The 18,056-nt window shown below is 43.2% G+C and overlaps 1 protein-coding gene across 4 annotated transcripts in view; it reads left to right on the forward strand.

Annotated features, from left to right (window-relative positions):
• LOC118402044 (solute carrier family 12 member 7-like) overlaps positions 1 to 18,056 on the forward strand; it is a 45,280-nt gene extending 27,224 nt beyond the window's left edge. For 3 of the 4 annotated variants that reach the window (XM_035799889.2, XM_052476908.1, XM_052476909.1), the window contains exons 4-26: positions 404 to 550; positions 796 to 850; positions 1,014 to 1,144; positions 1,359 to 1,600; positions 1,856 to 2,067; positions 2,680 to 2,847; positions 3,088 to 3,186; positions 3,346 to 3,403; positions 4,024 to 4,198; positions 4,342 to 4,460; positions 4,634 to 4,732; positions 5,983 to 6,102; positions 7,577 to 7,681; positions 8,053 to 8,221; positions 9,158 to 9,353; positions 10,841 to 11,010; positions 11,165 to 11,296; positions 11,418 to 11,525; positions 11,862 to 11,996; positions 12,856 to 13,037; positions 13,408 to 13,422; positions 14,281 to 14,414; positions 14,689 to 18,056. In XM_035799889.2, coding sequence (XP_035655782.1) covers positions 404 to 550; positions 796 to 850; positions 1,014 to 1,144; positions 1,359 to 1,600; positions 1,856 to 2,067; positions 2,680 to 2,847; positions 3,088 to 3,186; positions 3,346 to 3,403; positions 4,024 to 4,198; positions 4,342 to 4,460; positions 4,634 to 4,732; positions 5,983 to 6,102; positions 7,577 to 7,681; positions 8,053 to 8,221; positions 9,158 to 9,353; positions 10,841 to 11,010; positions 11,165 to 11,296; positions 11,418 to 11,525; positions 11,862 to 11,996; positions 12,856 to 13,037; positions 13,408 to 13,422; positions 14,281 to 14,414; positions 14,689 to 14,780 — 3,063 coding nt within the window. In that variant the 3' untranslated portion in view covers positions 14,781 to 18,056. The remainder of the gene's footprint in view (positions 1 to 403; positions 551 to 795; positions 851 to 1,013; positions 1,145 to 1,358; positions 1,601 to 1,855; positions 2,068 to 2,679; positions 2,848 to 3,087; positions 3,187 to 3,345; positions 3,404 to 4,023; positions 4,199 to 4,341; positions 4,461 to 4,633; positions 4,733 to 5,982; positions 6,103 to 7,576; positions 7,682 to 8,052; positions 8,222 to 9,157; positions 9,354 to 10,840; positions 11,011 to 11,164; positions 11,297 to 11,417; positions 11,526 to 11,861; positions 11,997 to 12,855; positions 13,038 to 13,407; positions 13,423 to 14,280; positions 14,415 to 14,688) is intronic. The other variant, XM_035799884.2, reaches the window with a different exon arrangement.

An 18,056-nucleotide genomic window follows, 5' to 3' on the forward strand; every position in this document is an offset into this window, starting at 1 on the left:
GTAAGTTGACTATGCAAACAATATGGAATTTCCAACACATTAATGCTTCTTTTATAAAAACAAGAAGTGATGTAGTCAGTCTTTCCTCAACTTTTAGCCAAGCCAAGAGAGACAGGCATGCATAGTATTAATATCAGCCCTCTGATTACAATGAAGAATAAGACGTGCCGCTCTGTTCTGGGCCAGATGCAGCTTAACTAGGTCTTTCTTCACAGCACTTGACCATTTGACTGGACAATAATCAAGATAAGAGAAAACTAGAGCATGGAGGACTTACTTTGTGGAGTGTGGTGTCAAAAAAAGCACAGCATCTCTTTATTACAGACAATTGACCTTGTATTCTACAGGATTGTATAATATTGTACCTCTTTTCTTCCCTGGCCCTCTACGTTGGCTCCTCCAGAGTCCTCAGATGGGCACATTCATTGGCGTGTACCTGCCCTGCATGCAGAACATCCTGGGAGTCATCCTCTTCCTGCGTCTCACCTGGATCGTTGGCACCGCCGGCATTTTGGAGTCTTTCGCCATCGTCGTCATGTGTTGCACCTGTGTGAGTACTATGTAGTAATACAAATGGAGTTCTATGGTGTGAGTACTAAGGTGTGAGTACTATTGGGCTTAACTACTTATATACAAACACTCCTCCGTTTTGGGGAGTTCAGGTACTAAACTGTGGAATTCTCTGCCAATCTTAGTTCTCTCTGCCATGAATGTCTCATTTTGGTCCCCGAGGACATTGTAACCATACACCCACCAATGCTACTCTTTTGTATTTTTTTTTAAACTCTCTTACAGACCATGCTGACAGCGATATCCATGAGTGCTATTGCAACAAATGGGGTAGTGCCAGGTAATGTCAGTTCAACTTATTTTCCACCTTGAATAAGAAACCTCAACCTCTGTGTTTATGGTTATTTAGCACTATATCCCTATTGCATTGGAGCTATAGTCTGTGGCTGACTTCTTTTCCTTTCCAGTCCTTTTACCCGTGTCTGTTCTCTTGCCCCACGCAGCCGGAGGCTCCTACTACATGATCTCCAGGTCTTTGGGACCAGAGTTTGGTGGGGCTGTGGGCTTGTGTTTTTACCTGGGAACCACATTCGCTGGCTCCATGTACATCCTGGGTACCATTGAGATCCTTCTGGTAAGGATAAAACAATGCCTGGTCGTGATATAGGAAATACACAAGGCAGGAGTTTTTCATTACCACATGACTCTTCCAGGAGTTGGTACCATGTAACAGCCTATAACAATGGCTTAGACTTTTTCCTGGACATGTGACATGGGCCGGGGAAACTGTTGGCCCAAACAATGTTTCATGAAGGTAGTGTCCGAGCTTTCTCCTATTCTTGTTCCAGACGTACATCATGCCGAACGCTGCAGTGTTTGTGGCGGAGAAGAAGGAGGGCGAGGCAGGGGCCATGCTGAATAACATGCGTGTGTACGGGACTTGCTGCCTGGCTCTCATGGCCCTGGTGGTGTTTGTGGGAGTCAAATATGTCAACAAGCTGGCCCTGGTCTTCCTGGCCTGTGTGGTGCTCTCCATCATGGCCATCTACGCCGGAGTCATCAAGACCGTCATAGAACCACCAGACTTCCCGTGAGTTAGATAGTTCATCTATAGGCAAAGGAGATGCTTGTGTCTATGTTTGTCTGGTCAGATTCATATTCACACTTTAAAGGACCATCATCAGTCATCTGATCTTACAGGGCTGAATACTAAAGTGATCACACATTGATATCATTGAGACAGATATTTATAGACGTTTTACAGTGGTTACAGTGGCCAAAAGGGAAAAGATTCTTAGTTCTGTATACATATATCCTGATGAATATATGTATATATTTCCCACAGAATCTGTCTCCTGGGGAACCGTTCCTTACAGAACCACAACTTTGAGAAGTGTGTGAAGACAGAGGTGATCAAGAACGTGACGTACACCACTAAGCTGTGGGAGCTGTTCTGTGACAGCCGCCACCTCAACGCCACCTGTGATGAGTACTTCACCCTGAACAACGTCACTGAGATCCAGGGCATCCCAGGCCTGCTCAGTGGGGTCATCAAAGGTCAGTGGAGCAACAAGACACGTTTCTCGAAAACAATTGTTGCGTGGTAATAAAGTTATCTGATTCTGTGTCAGAGGACACTTATTGGCACTACTACTACTTACTCACCAAATGATTATTGGCATATTTTATCAAAGCCGTATCATCTAGTTTGATCAACCTGAGGCGCAATAAGGAAGTCAAACTAGTCGGGGCATGGACTCTACAAGGCGTCGAAAGTGTTCCTCAGGGATGCTGGCCCATTTTGAGTGCAACGCTTCCCACAGTTGTGTCAATTTGGATGGATGTCCTTTGGTTGGTGGACCATTATTGATACAAACTGGTGCGCCTGGCACCTACTACCATACCCCATTGGAAGGGACTGAAATATTTTCTCTTGAATGGCACATATACACAATCCATGTCTCAATTCTTTGAAGGCTTAAAAATCCTTCTTTAACCCGTCTCCTCCCCTTCATCTACACTGATTGAAGTGGATTTAACAAGTGACATCAATAAAGGATCATAGCTTTCACCTGGATTCACCTGTCATGGAAAGAGCAGGTGTCCTTAATGTTTTGTACACTCAGATTATAATCTACTATAATGCGTCTCCTCTGTGTCCTCTGTTAGACAACATGTGGGGGGACTACGGGCCCAGTGGGATGCTGGTAGAGAAGAAGAGGCAGTCATCTGTTCCAGCCCAGGATAACTCCAGAGATATCTACATGCCTTACGTCTTCAACGACATCTCCACCTTCTTCACTCTGCTGGTGGGAATCTACTTCCCCTCCGTCACAGGTTGGTATAGTAGCCATATTGTCATATTGTAGCTACCTCCATATGACATAATGTATTGTTTGTCATCCTCACGCTGATTGTAAGGGTGTTACTGTAACTTGTGCTTTGGAAGAGTTACTGTAACTTACGCTTTTGTGTTTTTAGTTTTGGTGTTGTTTTCTGCTGCGGAGATAACATTTAAGTATGTTGGTGATTTCCTGAATTTCAGCTTCTGAAGAATCTATGTGTGTCCCATCACAGGAATCATGGCGGGCTCCAACAGATCTGGAGACCTCCGAGATGCCCAGAAGTCTATTCCTTTCGGCACCATCCTGGCCATAGCAACCACTTCTTTCATTTGTATCCTTGGAGTAACCATGGAGATGATGACGTGCATGTGTGGAGTGGTATGCATGCATGCATGGAGTGCTGGCATGTGTGTTTTAGTGTGGGAGAGTGTATGTGTTGTGCATTTGTTAACTTTGACAACACTATTTCTTTCTTAACCCCAACTCCCAGACATGACCTGTGTTGTGCTATTTGGGGCCTGTATCGAGGGTGTTGTTTTGAGAGACAAGTAACTACTATTCCACAGTTATTATTTATGACATGGCTGTTATGACATTATGTACAATAGCATTGATGCAGAAGCCATCCCTGCTGTGTATAACTTGTATATTAAAGACCTTTGTGTCATTCAAACAGTGCCTTCAGAAAGTATTTACACCTTTTGACATTTTCCACATTTTGTTGTGATACAGCCACATTTTTGTCACTGATCTCCACACGATACCCCATACTCTCAAAGTGGAATTTTGTTTGTAGAACGTTTTTTTAAATCAATAAAAAATTAAAAGCTGAAATGTCTTAAGTCAATAAGTATTCAACCCCTTTGTTATGGCAGGCCTAAATAAGTTCAGGAGTAAAAATGTGCTTAACAAATTGCATAATAAGTTGAATGGACCCTCTGTACCACAGATATAGAATTATCTGTAATGTCTCTCAATCGAGTAGTGGATTTCAAGCCCAGTTTCAACCACAAAGATCAGTATTGACTCATGGGTGTGAATACTTATGCTATTAGATTTCACTTTCAATCAATTTGCAAAACTTTCTAAAAACATGTTTCCACTATGTCATTATGGGTTACAGTACCTGTGTTTGTATACCATTCAACTGTGTCTGTTTCCGCTACAGATTTGGGGACTCTGTCAAGAAGAACTTGGTGATTGGAACTCTGGCATGGCCTTCTCCATGGGTGATCGTGATTGGCTCCTTCTTCTCCTGCTGTGGGGCAGGGCTGCAGAGTCTTACTGGTGCCCCTCGTCTGCTGCAGGCCATAGCACGTGACGGGATTGTCCCCTTTCTGCAGGTAAGAAGGTCCTAAAGTCTGTGCTGTGCCCCTTGCTATTGCATTTCAACAACATAAACACTTCAGCTAGTTTCTCCATCTCTTTATTTTTCTCTCTCCTTCTCCATCTCTCTCTCTCTCTCTCTCTCTCTCCCCTCCTCCAGGTGTTTGGTCATGGTAAAGCCAATGGGGAACCTACCTGGGCCCTCTTGATGACCGCTGGGATCTGTGAGATTGGAATCCTTATTGCATCACTGGATGCTGTTGCTCCCATTCTCTCAATGTGAGTGTGTTCGGTATGTGTGTAGAAGGTGATACTGCAAATGTGAGCTTGTGTCTTTCTCTCTATAGTAATGGGATGTTTTATCCTGTCAGTTGTGTACAGTATTAGCTCATCGTCCTTTTGGAAGCCTATAAGTCACTTCTATTCATCTTCTCCGTGGGGCTGGGTTGCAGGTTTTTCCTGATGTGCTACCTGTTTGTCAACTTGGCCTGTGCCGTCCAGACACTGCTCCGCACTCCCAACTGGAGGCCCAGGTTTAAGTTCTACCATTGGTGAGTTAATATTTTCCAAGCCAAAAGTGTCAATTCAGGGATCTTAGACTCTGGACCAATATTAAGTTACAGCCCAGCACTAACACACCGAACACATCCAATCAACTAATCATGAAGCACTTTGTGAAATAGGTCAAGTACATATGGAGTCTTAAGAGCAGATATTCAGAAGGAGGCAGAAGGTTCTGGTGCAAAGGTGTCCATATTTCTTAACAGCGATAGCCTGCGATAAATATTTACAAAACAAATGGGTAGACAATGAATTTACTTCTCACACAAAATACCGAACTGCACTAAGCCTAAAACAGGCTCACCCTGTAGCTTCCATAGCTCTTACATGTGTACATGGCTCAAGCAGCCTCCCCTCGATCAACAAACCCAATCTACCTAGAAACCCAAAACAGGCGCTTATACCCTCTAAGCCCCTCTCTGGTACATACCCATGTCCAATGACAAGTAACCACATAATTGGTATACAAATGTAACTGGCTTCCTCATAATTACCCAAATACATACATTCTGTCTAAAACTGATGTGTCCACTTCCATGTGCACTTTAAATTGGGCACACGTTAAACATTAATCATGAATTCTTCCATGAATAGAACCTGCGAATGACCGCAACTCAGTACAGTATAGTGGTGCGCAAAGGCGCACAACTCAAATGACACAGACAAGACATGACTCAGTGTGCTCCGACACAACGTGGGAAGTATGAACAAAGGAAAGCATTAATCGAATGAAACAGAGTCTCTAACTCGTGAGTGTTGCAATGATTCTGTGCACTGAAACAATGTTCCACTCTTGTAGGCTAGAGACAAGTAAATCACCGCATTTATGTTTGGAACCGATTATACGAAAAATACCTTTCCATACAAACATTTTACTAAAGAACTGGGAATTAACCTTAAACAGTAGCTTATTGCTAACAAAGGAGCTAAATACTTATATAGTCATGTGCAGTGTTGAGTATAATGCTTCTTGAAATAAATGGCAAAATGCACATGGGAAATAGAAAGTGCTATTTGGATATAGAGCCGATTAGACAGTGTGCGTGTTCATGACAAGTGGGCATAAATCCACATCATCACACACTTGATAAGTTAAATCAGGTGTGTCAGTGCTGGGCTAGAACGAAAGCCTGCACTGCTCAAACGTGCCCAAGATCAGGATGTAGTAACTCTGACCTAATGCCTATCCAACCAATAAGCCCATTCAATAAGCTGTTGTCCTGTTCTCTGGTCCCTGCAGGACGCTGTCATTCCTGGGGATGAGCCTGTGTGTCTCCCTCATGTTCATCTCCTCCTGGTACTACGCTCTGGTAGCCATGTCCATCGCTGGATGCATCTATAAGTACATTGAGTACAGAGGGTAAGATTTTGGTTTTCCAATAACAGCTCAATAACATTAATTCAACTACTGCAATTGCATTGGTAATGTACCCACTCAAATCAAATCAAATGTTATTGGTCATGTACACATGGTTAGCAGATGTTAATGTGAGTGTAGAGAAATGCTTGTGCTTCCAGTTCCGACAGTGCTGTAATATTTAACAAGTAATGTAAGGGGATGGAGTAAGAAAATGTACATATAAATATATGGATGCGTGATGGCAGAGCGGCACAGGCAAGATGCAGTAGATGGTATAAAATACAGTATATACATATGCGATTAGTAATGTAGGGCATGTAAACATTATTAAAGTGGCATTATTTAAAGTGACTAGTGATACCTTTATTAAATACATTTATTAAAGTGGCCAGTGATTTGAGTCTGTGTGTTGGCAGCAGCCTCTCTATGTTAGTGATGGCTGTTTAACAGTTTGATGATAGAAGCTGTTTTTCAGTCTTTCGGTCCCAGCTTTGATGCGCCTGTACTGACCTCGCCTTCTGGATGATAGCGGGGTGAACAGGCAGTGGCTCAGGTGGTTGATGTCCTTGATAATCTTTTTGGCCTTCCTGTGACATCGGGTGCTGTAGGTGTCCTGGAGGGCAGGCAGTGTGCCCCCGGTGAAGCTTTGTGCAGACCTCACTACCCTCTGGAGAGCCTTGCGGTTGAGGGCGGTGCAGTTGCCGTACCAGGCGGTGATACAGGATACATCCTGACAGGATGCTCTCTATTGTGCATCTGTAAAAGTTTGTGAGGGTTTTAGGTGACAAGCCACATTTCTTCAGCCTCCTGAGGTTGAAGAGGTGTTGTTGCGCTTTCTTCATCACGCTGTCAGTGTGGGTGGACCATTTCAGTTTGTCCATGATGTGTTCACCGAGGAACATAAAATGTTACACCTTCTCCACTACTGTCCCGTCGATGTGGATAGGGAGGGTGCTCCCTCTGCTGTTTCCTGAAGTCCACAATCATCTCCTTCATTTTGTTGACGTTGAGTGAGAGGTTATTTTCCTGACACCACACTCCAAGGGCCCTCACCCCCTCCCTGTAGGCTGGGCTCGTTCTTGTTGGTAGTCAAGCCTACCACTGTAGTGTCGTCAGAAAACTTGATGATTGAGTTGGAGGCGTGCATGACCACGCAGTCATGGGTGAACCGGGAGTATGGGAGAGGGCTGAGAATGCACCATTGTGGAGCCCCAGTGTTGAGGATCAGCGTCGTGGAGATGTTGTTTCCTCAGGGAGATGTCCCCACAGAATTAAATATAACACAGTATTATATCTCTAGAGTCCATGCCTTTCTTTAACCCATTTTCTGGACAGTGTTTTGTAATTATACAGTTAGGTTACAGTTTGGTGTATTGGCATTGATATCTAAATGTGTGAGATTTCTGTAATCCTAACAGGTTTTACGTAGTGCTCCTGCCTATTTTAACCCTCTCTCTGATCTCTTTCCTTTCAGGGCAGAGAAGGAGTGGGGAGACGGGATCAGAGGTCTCTCCCTGAACGCTGCCCGCTACGCTCTGATCCGCCTGGAGGAAGTGCAGCCACACACTAAGAACTGGAGGTGAGAGGCTGAGAGCAGTGTAGAGCGTAGGGTGAGGAGGGTGAGAGGGTGACTCCTGAGGGCCAGAGTCATACTCAGTTATGTAATTTTCCACTTTTCCACTTAGACACATTGTACATTAACTTTTTAAATATGAAGAACAATTATTTGACCTTTGAGACCCATAATGTGCGCACATGAATGATATGTCCTTCCTTGGTCTAATGTTTCTGTACTTTAGGTTTGAAATGTAGAGCTGTCACTCTAAAAAACGATGGATGATGACTGACATTTGGTTGTCTTGCTGTCCTGCCTGATGACCTAGTTTAGTGGCTTTCCTTGATGTCTATTTATCTGAACATACACTGACTGTACTATATCTCTCCCCCCAGGCCTCAGTTACTGGTGCTACTGAAGCTGGATTCAGACTTGGGGGTGAAACACCCTCGTCTGCTGTCCTTTACCACCCAGCTGAAGGCAGGGAAGGGTCTGACCATCGTCAGCTCTGTGTTGGAGGGCACCTACATGACCCTGGGGGCTGAGGCCAAGAGCGCAGAGCAGGTGAGAGACACTAATCACATGACCAGGGTGGCAGAGCATCAGTGTTCAGACAAGGTAAGATGTGCAGAACAGCCGCAGTTGGAACAGAATCACCCTTGGCTACTGATTCTCAGACCCGTCCAATATGATAAATAGAACTGCATTACTAGTGTTTTGTGCTCGCTGGAAGCAGGTGTAATTTAGCCACCCACTCAAATAGTAAAGAGTAAGTAATATTATCCCTGACTCTGACATTCTTACTCCTGTGTGGTCACCACATTGGGGGCTATGGAGTTCTCAATTCATTATCCCATAAAAGAGAATTCTGCCACCTTCTGGGAGGTCAGATGGGTGTGCTAAAATATCAGAGGCAAACAGTTAGAGATTAATATTATACTCAGTAAGTTACAATATTAATTTACAATCAAACTGGTGAAGAGAAATACATTATTGTATCTGTTTACCTCACTCTCTGTCCTCTTCCTCATCCCAGATTACAGTCTGATGAAAGCTGCCTTTCCGTTTTTGCTCTGTCATGCTACCCTCCAGCCATGGTCAATGATACATTCTGACTGGTCTAATTCAAGCACAAAGAGGTCAATAAAACGCTATGCGAGGACAAACGCCAATGGCTCTGTAGAAGTTTCTGTAGTCAGCTATATAGATGTTTCCATTTATTAGCCACACATGTTAAAACATGATTTTGGTCACTCACTCTTGACTTCATGTCCGAGTTTAGAAAGAATTCATAAAGCTTACAACTCCAAAAAAGCCTCCTTCATACTTTCTGCATAATTTCTGTAGTATACTTGCATCAAAATGTTTCATCTACTATGAGTGTCTTGCAAGTGTAAAAATAGCATTTATGGAAACTATTTATATTCACTCTGTCATCCATTAATCCATTTTCCTCTTTCATTCTCTTTCCTCCTGGCTGTTCCTCTTCACTTGGTGCAGAACGTCAAGTCGGCCATGCACGCAGAACGTACCAAAGGTTTCTGCCACGTGGTGGTGTCCTCTAACCTGAGGGATGGTTTCTCCCACCTGATCCAGTCGGCAGGGCTGGGGGGCATGAAACACAACGCCGTCCTCATGGCCTGGCCAGGGGCCTGGAAACAGGCTGAGGACTCCTACCCCTGGAAGAACTTCATTGGTCAGCAGTCATTTCATACTCTACTATACTTTACTATAATAGTCTACTGTACCTTTAAGTAGCATCATCAAGTATGTCTGACTAAAGTAGTTTCTCCAGAAGACATTCACATACATTTGAAAAATGAACCTCGCTAGTTACACAACAGGGCCATAAGTATGTGGACACCCCTTCAAATTAGTGGACTCGGCTATTTCAGCCACAACCGTTGCTGACAGGTGTATAAAATTGAGCACACGGCAATGCAATTTTCATAGACAAACATTGGCATTAGAATGGCCCGTACTGAAGAGCTCAGTGACTTTCAACGTTGCATCATCAAGTCACTTCTTCAAATTTCTGCCCTGCTAAAGCTTCCCCGGTCAACTGTAAGTGCTGTTTTTGTGATGTGGAAACATCTAGGAGCAACAACGGCTCTGCCGCGAAGTGGTAGGCCACACAAGCTCACAGAACAGGAACGCCGATTGCTGAAGCGCGTAGCAATCATCTGTCCTCGGTTGCAACACTCACTACCGAGTTCCAAACTGTCCTTTGGAAGCAACATCATCACAAGAACTGTTCGCCGGGAGCTTCATGAAATGGGTTTTCATGGCCGAGCAGCCGCACACAAGCCTAAGATCACAATGCGCAATGCCAAGTGCCGGCTGGAGTGGTGTAAAGCTCATCGCCGTTATACTCTGGAGCAGTGGAAACGCATTCTCTGGAGTGATGAATCATGCTTCATCATCTGGCAGTCCGACGGATGAATCTGGGTTTGGAGGATGCCAGGAGAACGCTACCTGCCCGAAGTTTGGTTGAGGAGGAATAATGGTCTGGGGCTGTTTTTCATGGTTCAGGCCACTTTTTTCCACTGAATTGATATCTTAACGCTACAGCATACATTGACATTCTAGATGATTCTGTGCTTCCAACTTTGTGGCAACAGTTTGGGGAAGGCCCCTTCCTGTTTCAGCATGACAATGCCCCTGTGCACAAAGCGAGGTCTATACAGAAATGGTTTGTCGAGATTGGTGTGGAAGAATTTAACTGGCCTACACAGAGTCCTGACCTCAACCCCATCAAACACCTTTGGGATGAATTGGAACGCCGACTGCGAGCCAGGTCTAATCGTCCAACATCGGTGCCAGACCTCACTAATGCTCTTGTGGCTGAATGGAAGCAAGTCCCCGCAGCAATGTTCCAAAATCTAGTGGAAAGCCTTTCCAGAAGAGTGAAGGTTGTTATAGAAGCAAAGTGGCGACCAACTCCATATTAATGCCTATGATTTTGGAATGAGATGTTCGATGAGCAGGTGTCCACAAAACACCACATACTTTTGGCCATATATTGTACCTTGAGTGAGATTTGGTTTTGGGTTCCGAGAATGTCAAGCAAGTGAATGTCTTATGGTCGAGTGTTTTTCCTGACCAAATGACCTGACCAGAGTCTGTCAAAACTGTGGGACCTAATTATATGGGTTTCTTGTTATGTGGGTCCTTATCCCACAGAGACGGTGAGAGAGACAACGTCAGCCCATCAGGCCCTGCTGGTTGCTAAGAACATTGACAAGTTCCCCAGCTCTGAGGACCGTCTGGCGGAGGGCACCATTGATGTGTGGTGGATCGTCCATGACGGAGGCCTTCTCATGCTGCTGCCTTTCTTACTGCGCCAACACAAGGTACTGTGACAGGGGCACCATATACCCATGGGTACTGTTGCTTTGTAAAAAATATATATATATATATATATAAATAAACTGCTTTCTAATGGAGGCCAGATGTTCACAAAGTGAATTGCAGGGGGCCATTAAACAATTTCCTTCTCCGTGCCAGGTGTGGAGGAAGTGTAAGATGCGTATCTTCACCGTGGCTCAGATGGATGACAACAGTATTCAGATGAAGAAGGACCTGCAGATGTTCCTTTACCACCTCCGTCTCAATGCTGTAGTGGAGGTGGTGGAGATGGTAAGTAGCTGCACTCACTCAATCATATGTGCTATATAGGATCAATAAGAAACCATTTGTCAGGGTCTTGCCCAAATTATTGTGCCAAATTGTTCATATTGCTTTGTATTTCTGTCCTCAGCACGATAGTGACATTGCAGCCTTCACCTATGAGAAGACCCTGGTGATGGAGCAGCGCTCTCAGATGCTGAAACAGATGCAGCTGTCCAGGAACGAGAGGGAGAGAGAGGTAACGTGGTGCTCTACTCTGTCTGGCTCTGTTGAACTCTGTCACTATAACCAGGTGGTTCGATAGTGAATAAAGCATTGTTTATATTGACAGGCAAACACATGATCACTGCTTTGAATGTTAACTGTAGGCCTATGCAAATTGTTTAAAACAAAGACAGCGATTGCACTTCACGCACGGGACAGATTATATCTGTGTTCCTTCCTGTTACAGTAGTTATTTACTTCCTTGTCGTGTGGGGCTCGTAATATTGGCCGACTGTTGTGACATTTTGGCCTGTCCTGATTTCCTGCTGCTGTGTTGGATGTTCTGGGCTCGCATTGGGTTGGGCTTCAGATTCAGAGCATCACAGACGAGTCGCGTATCTCCATCAAGAGGAAGAAGTCATCAGTGGTGGAGACACTAAAGGCCCCAAACACACTACAGGTCCCAAGCCTGTCCATATCCAGGGACATGCGTGAGGATGAGGAGGTAGCCAAGCAGCCATGTGATGTCCCATAAACATCCCATAAGCATCTCCCTCCCCTCTCCTTCGTCACCCTTTAGCCCGTCCTCATACTTGTATCTGACATGGACAGAGCCACAGCTATTAAATAGCCCAAAAATGGCTGTGATTTGTGAATTCTTGAGGAACTCTTAAGGAATGACCGAGATGTTCCAGTAGCAGTGTACTCCAATGCTGTATGTGTTTCTGGATGCAGTGCTGGGAAGCATTGCTCTGAGTGAATATGTCTGTAGCAAAATAATTAAATGTAACTGAATTATAGGATGTCTGTCTATTGCTGTGGCCCTCTCCATGTCATTGTCACCACACTCCTCGATTAACTTACCTGAGAGTTGTCGGCTTTGTAGCAGCTATTAGACTTAGATCTTTTAGGAACTAAGAACTTAGAGCGTTTTAGAAAACTGCCAACCCCAACCCTTCAACTAGAAATGTAGTCCCAGTTCTCATCTTTCCATTATTTACAATTTTCAACTTCACTACAATTGATTTGCATGATGTTTTTATTATTGTTTTGCAGTAGTACATTTCATTTTGTTCCTATGTAATGCATTGTTTTTATGTCACTTTGTTATTTTCATGTTGAGACATTGAAATGTATTTCATTACGTTTCCGTGGAGGAGACAAATTAAATAATGAGAATATCATCCCTAATACAATGTGGATCTTTTGTTAGGAGTAACATTATCATTCTTGTCGCTAATGCAAAACAAGGATAATCTCCATTCTACAGTTGGGCCGGCCTGCTGATCCTGTCTGATGGGAGGCACCACTTTGTTTAGCGTGCTGCCTGGGTCTGTAGTAAAACCAGTGTTGTTATTCCCCAGGCTCAGCTGATCACTAAACTGGGCACTAAGTCGCATGGCAACCTCAACGACAACGCTACCGCTACCGCCACGCCCGACCACCGCGTCCACATGACCTGGACCAAAGACAAGCTGATCACCGAGAGGAACCGTAACCGCAGCGAACCCAACGTGGGCGTGAAGGACCTGTTTAATATGAAACCGTAGGTATCTCCCCCTAGAGGCTCCAGGCTCACACTGCAGCATGCTGTTGGACCAGAAGTATTCCTTTCACACTACTCACTCAGTCTAGCCAAGCCTTGCTGTTCCGTACTACATCTTGTATTGGTACTGGGAATTCCATAGATGCACATGTCTACTGCACAGATACTGACTCATAGCGACAATAGCTACTGTTATTTGAATTAGAGAGTGTGTCATGTACCATTACTTGAACTAGTCTTTGTTCTTAGGACGTTATATAGTGAATAACCTGGCATCAGTCTGTAATCCATCATTGACGCCCAGTTGTCCCTATTTGTATATGAAAGAATGTGATTAACCGATATATATGTTTTGTTTCCTTCCTTCTAGTGAGTGGGAGAGTCTGTAAGTCAAGTTTCCCTTTGTCTCAACTTCCCTTTCCATGTCATGACCTAACAGTTTTTATTGGAGAAGCGAGGGTTGTGTGAAGTCTTTCTTCACTTGTCTCCTCCTCCTCCTCCTCCTCCTCACAGTTGATCTGCATGGAAAGGATAACGTTCTCTCTGCATGCATGACCTTGCCTAACTTGCAGAGACTGTTTGCTATAACCATAAGAATATTATATATAAAATATATGCCTTGATGTATCGGTTAGTAAGGCGTGATATTATTACTAAAGACAAAGTTCTTCTGTCATGAAATTATCTCTACCTACAATATTCCTTAATTAGATTATTTTAAGCCTACTGATACAATGCTACTGTAACCATGACATGAACCTGATCTCTATGCTTCTGTAGTATCAACATGACATAACTCCTGACAAGGTCAGTCATGAACACTGTCAGAACAATATAATACAGTATATGGTATGTCTATACCGTAGCATGTCTATTGAGGCCTTCAATATACAATGACTTAGGGTAGCTAATTGGTTTACTGTCAATTCTTGGTAAGCGTGTGACTAAATTTGAGTCGTGAGCCATGACGCCGTCAAGTCACTTATAATGAATGCATATGACAGGTGTGATATCATGTTTATAATAGCATTCTGTAGTAGGATATAAGGCATAGTCTAAGGTAGTGTCTCAAATGGCAACCAATTCCCTATATAGTACACTACTTTTGACAGGGCCCATTGGGCTCATACGGCTCTGGCCAACAGTAATGCATTACAAAATGAACAGGGTGCCATTTGGGACACAGCCCACGTAGAAAACATGTAAGAATTGTTCCTCCTGAGTTCAACCTGTACTTTCATAGGAACCAGTCTAACGTGCGGAGGATGCACACCGCGGTCAAGTTGAATGAGGTTGTGGTCAACAAGTCCCAAGGTGCTCAGCTGGTGCTGCTGAACATGCCTGGGCCGCCCAAAACCAAGGGAGGAGATGAGAATTGTATCCTTTTTTAAACCACTAGTATACTCTGAACTGGACAACTGAGTGTCCACTTAGTCAGTATCATCTTACAGTAATATCGACTTAACATGGATGGAAGCTATACGCTGTTTTGAACACCATAAAGTAGTTTGGGCATCTCCAGCTGTTATTGCCCTCATTATTTTTCCTTTTGACATTTCAAATGACTGTACCATAGATTCCATTAGTACTCTTCCACATCAATGTTTATATCCAGACTGCAGTTGTTTCTCCTTTACCCCATGGCCTATAGACATGGAGTTCCTGGAGGTTCTTATGGATGGGCTGGACCGGGTGCTGCTGGTGCGTGGCGGAGGCAGGGAGGTGATCACCATCTATTCTTAGCGCCAGCAGACACAGGGCGGGCATGGTGCAGCCTCAGAGCCTCCGGTGTGGCCGGCCAGCCAAGTGGCTGGGCCTCAGCCTCTGCCACAGTGCCAGGAGAGGAGCTGGGCGCCCCCTACAGTATGGGAGGACAGTAGGGGGCTACCTCCACTCTTAGAGCAGGCTGAGCACACACCGCTGGTGACTGGTGGAGGACATCAGAGGGCACTCTGGATCATCCTCCCTTTTTATTTCTTGTCGTATTCCTTTCAGGTTTCCCATGTCAGTCGTTATGAATAGGAGTTGTTTCAGTAGAACAAAGTGCATGAGTAATGATATTAGGTTAGATAGAGACGTCCTCTGATGACATAGCTCAGGGCACTAATGCAGTATGGTCTAGTCCAGTGATTCCCAAATTGTGGTGCGAGCGAGGAGTCAGCGGGGGAGGGGGGCGCAGTAAACTATACTGCATTAGTGCCCTGAGCTATGAGCAGAGGATGTCTCTGTTGACATAGCCCCCCACTCTGTCCGGCTTTCAACTTACTCTTGAAAGTTGTAATAGTAGAATGCCCAAGTTGCAATTTCATTGGGTAGTAATGCATTGGGTATTTTTCCTCTTGTCATTGCATACCTTAGAGAGCTATTTATAACTTGTCATAAATGTCCAGATCAACTAGCTCATGGCAGCTAATGGTTTTTAGCTTTTGCCCATAGAAATAGACTTGGCACCCGTGCAGGATGTTCCCCAATGCCGGAATGAAACGGTTTGGGAACCCCTGGTCTAGCCTTTAGCTGATATGGGATGTAGCTTGTAAGTTCAGATGGTAGACAGGTGTTTAAATAGCAGGTTGGGCAGCCCACTGCAGTTGTGCCCTTGAGCGAGCCATTTTCCATGAATTGCCTCAGTATCCAGTTGTGTATATGAGCCATTTGTGCAAAACATAACGAATTATGAAATGATGACATGTCCTCACAAATTTCACTTATTGAGATTTGTTTGAGCACAATTTTCTATTATAGGAATACAGTATTTTCATGTCAATTTGATGAAATACACAATGGCATAGGGAGGCCACAATACAAATATGTAGTTTTGTTACACTAAATTAGATTGGTTATGTTTTATTTTACAGTACTATTTAAGGTAATTATTAAGTAACTGTTATGTAATTAATTTTTTTCCCATTGAATGTCTGTGTAAATACCTGATAAAACAGCTTTAAAATAAAGCCATAGCCAGGAGATATGGATATGCTATACACAATCGTTTTGTATTTGAAACAGTTCTCACCAAAGCAAAGCTCTTGAGATTTGTGTGGTCCATTGTGGTGACCAAACTGAATATACTGTACATTAAGATAATCACCAGGCTTCATTTGATCTAATCAAATGACGGGCCTTTATGGTTTGGATTCTGTGTCAGAAATGAGGCAGAACAGAAGTCAAACTGTACATTCTGATCCTCGAATGTCTATGAGTGTGTCCCAAATGGCACCCTATTCCCTATTTAGTGCACTACTTTTGACCAGAGCTCTACAGATGAGGGATCTTAATTTGAGCCAGTTTGCTACAGCATGAAAATAGTCCTGCAGCAACAGGACATGTGAATTATTATGTCGCTTATAATTAATGGACATTTTTGTAGGGGTTGATACATTTTTCAGAAGGGAAAATCAAGTCTGAAATTTCAAAGTGTAAATTACAAACTTTAGAAGCCTTTTTAAACCTTAAATACACTTTTACATTTCCTGCATTGTAGGAAAGTTCTCCTGCAACAGAGTCATCAAATGAAGATCCTACATCTGTATCAGCTCTGGTCAAAAGTAAGGCACTATATATGAAATAGAGTGCAATTTGGGAGGCAGCCTATCATTTAGGTGTTATATGGGGAATGAACTGTACAGTACATTGGGTTATACTGAATAGTGTATAACCGAGTGACATAGTATACATGTCATGTCACATTTTGCTGCACAGCATGACATGTGTGTGTTGTCTAGTGCAACATTAGACTTACTGCACTGTATGCATTATTGATTCATTTTTCATTTCACTAAATCAGGTGACTGACTACTTCTGCTGTTTACATATCACAGTGTATTAGGAAACATAGCACCTTATTTAATTGTCTGTGTTGCCGTGTACTGTGCTCACCAACTGTGTAGCAGCAAAACGTCAGATTCCAACAGTACATGTACACTTAAATAGGAAAGCAGCCATTGTGTGTCGATATTGAGATCATTCATGTTTCTTGTATTGATTTATTTAATGTACAGAGACTGTCTGCACTCTGTCAACAGATGTTGGATGTGAATTCATGTGCTTCCTGTGGATACTGTAAATGTTTATTTATGTCCCCATTGAGTATTGCAGGTAAACATAGGACTATGGGGTCGACATTATTGTACTCTCCACCAATGCTTATGCTGTCTACAGTACCTACCTAAATGTTTGTTTGAATCCAATCTCGTGAGGTTATACTGTGTTTTGAGGGAGCCTGTATGTGTCTGCGGTCTGCACCATATGAAATTATGCAAGACACACTACACTGTATGTTATTTGTCACTAAGATTTAGCTGATGTTGTTTTTAACAATAAGTGTCAGCTGAATATGCAAGAACTATACGACTGTGACCTGCTCTATGACATGGTGTCTAAAATCCATCATTTAAGACAGATGGTAGGTGAATGCAAAGATTGTGTTGCACTATTTTGTATTAAACTATAGATTTATTGGACGGTATTATATATTGCTGTCCTATTATATTCTGTAATCCACCTTATAGAAATACAGTGGGAGATAAAGTACAAACATGTCAGCTGATTGTCCTCGTATCATATGTACTGATACGAACCCTATAGGTTCAGATGTGCCAAAGATCTTTCGAATGAATGAATGACTGAGTTAATGTATTTCAATTTAAAGTTAACAGCATATCATCATAGTATAGAGTATGTAATATCTGATATCTCTAAGTAAACTCTTAAGACTTTAGTAAGTGTTTATTGAAAACTAAAATGAGAAATGTAAGTATGGTTTTCCCTCTACATCAACAATCGGTAGGCAGCATAATATTGACTGTTTCCTTTCATCTTCTGTAACTCTTTAGATTTTTTTTCTTCCTTTTTTGTAAATTGTCTTGAGAAAATAGACTGTTTGAGGGGACTTGACTGTTGGAGTTTGAGAAAATGTATGAATTTGCTGAAACTTGACTGTTGGCATTTGAGAAAATTGTCCTTACCATTTCATAACGTGTGATTCCACTGTTTAGGAATAAACAAGCTACAGCCTACATA

The sequence above is a fragment of the Oncorhynchus keta genome, chromosome 23 (genome assembly GCF_023373465.1).
Source record: "Oncorhynchus keta strain PuntledgeMale-10-30-2019 chromosome 23, Oket_V2, whole genome shotgun sequence".
NCBI classification, from domain to species: domain Eukaryota; kingdom Metazoa; phylum Chordata; class Actinopteri; order Salmoniformes; family Salmonidae; genus Oncorhynchus; species Oncorhynchus keta.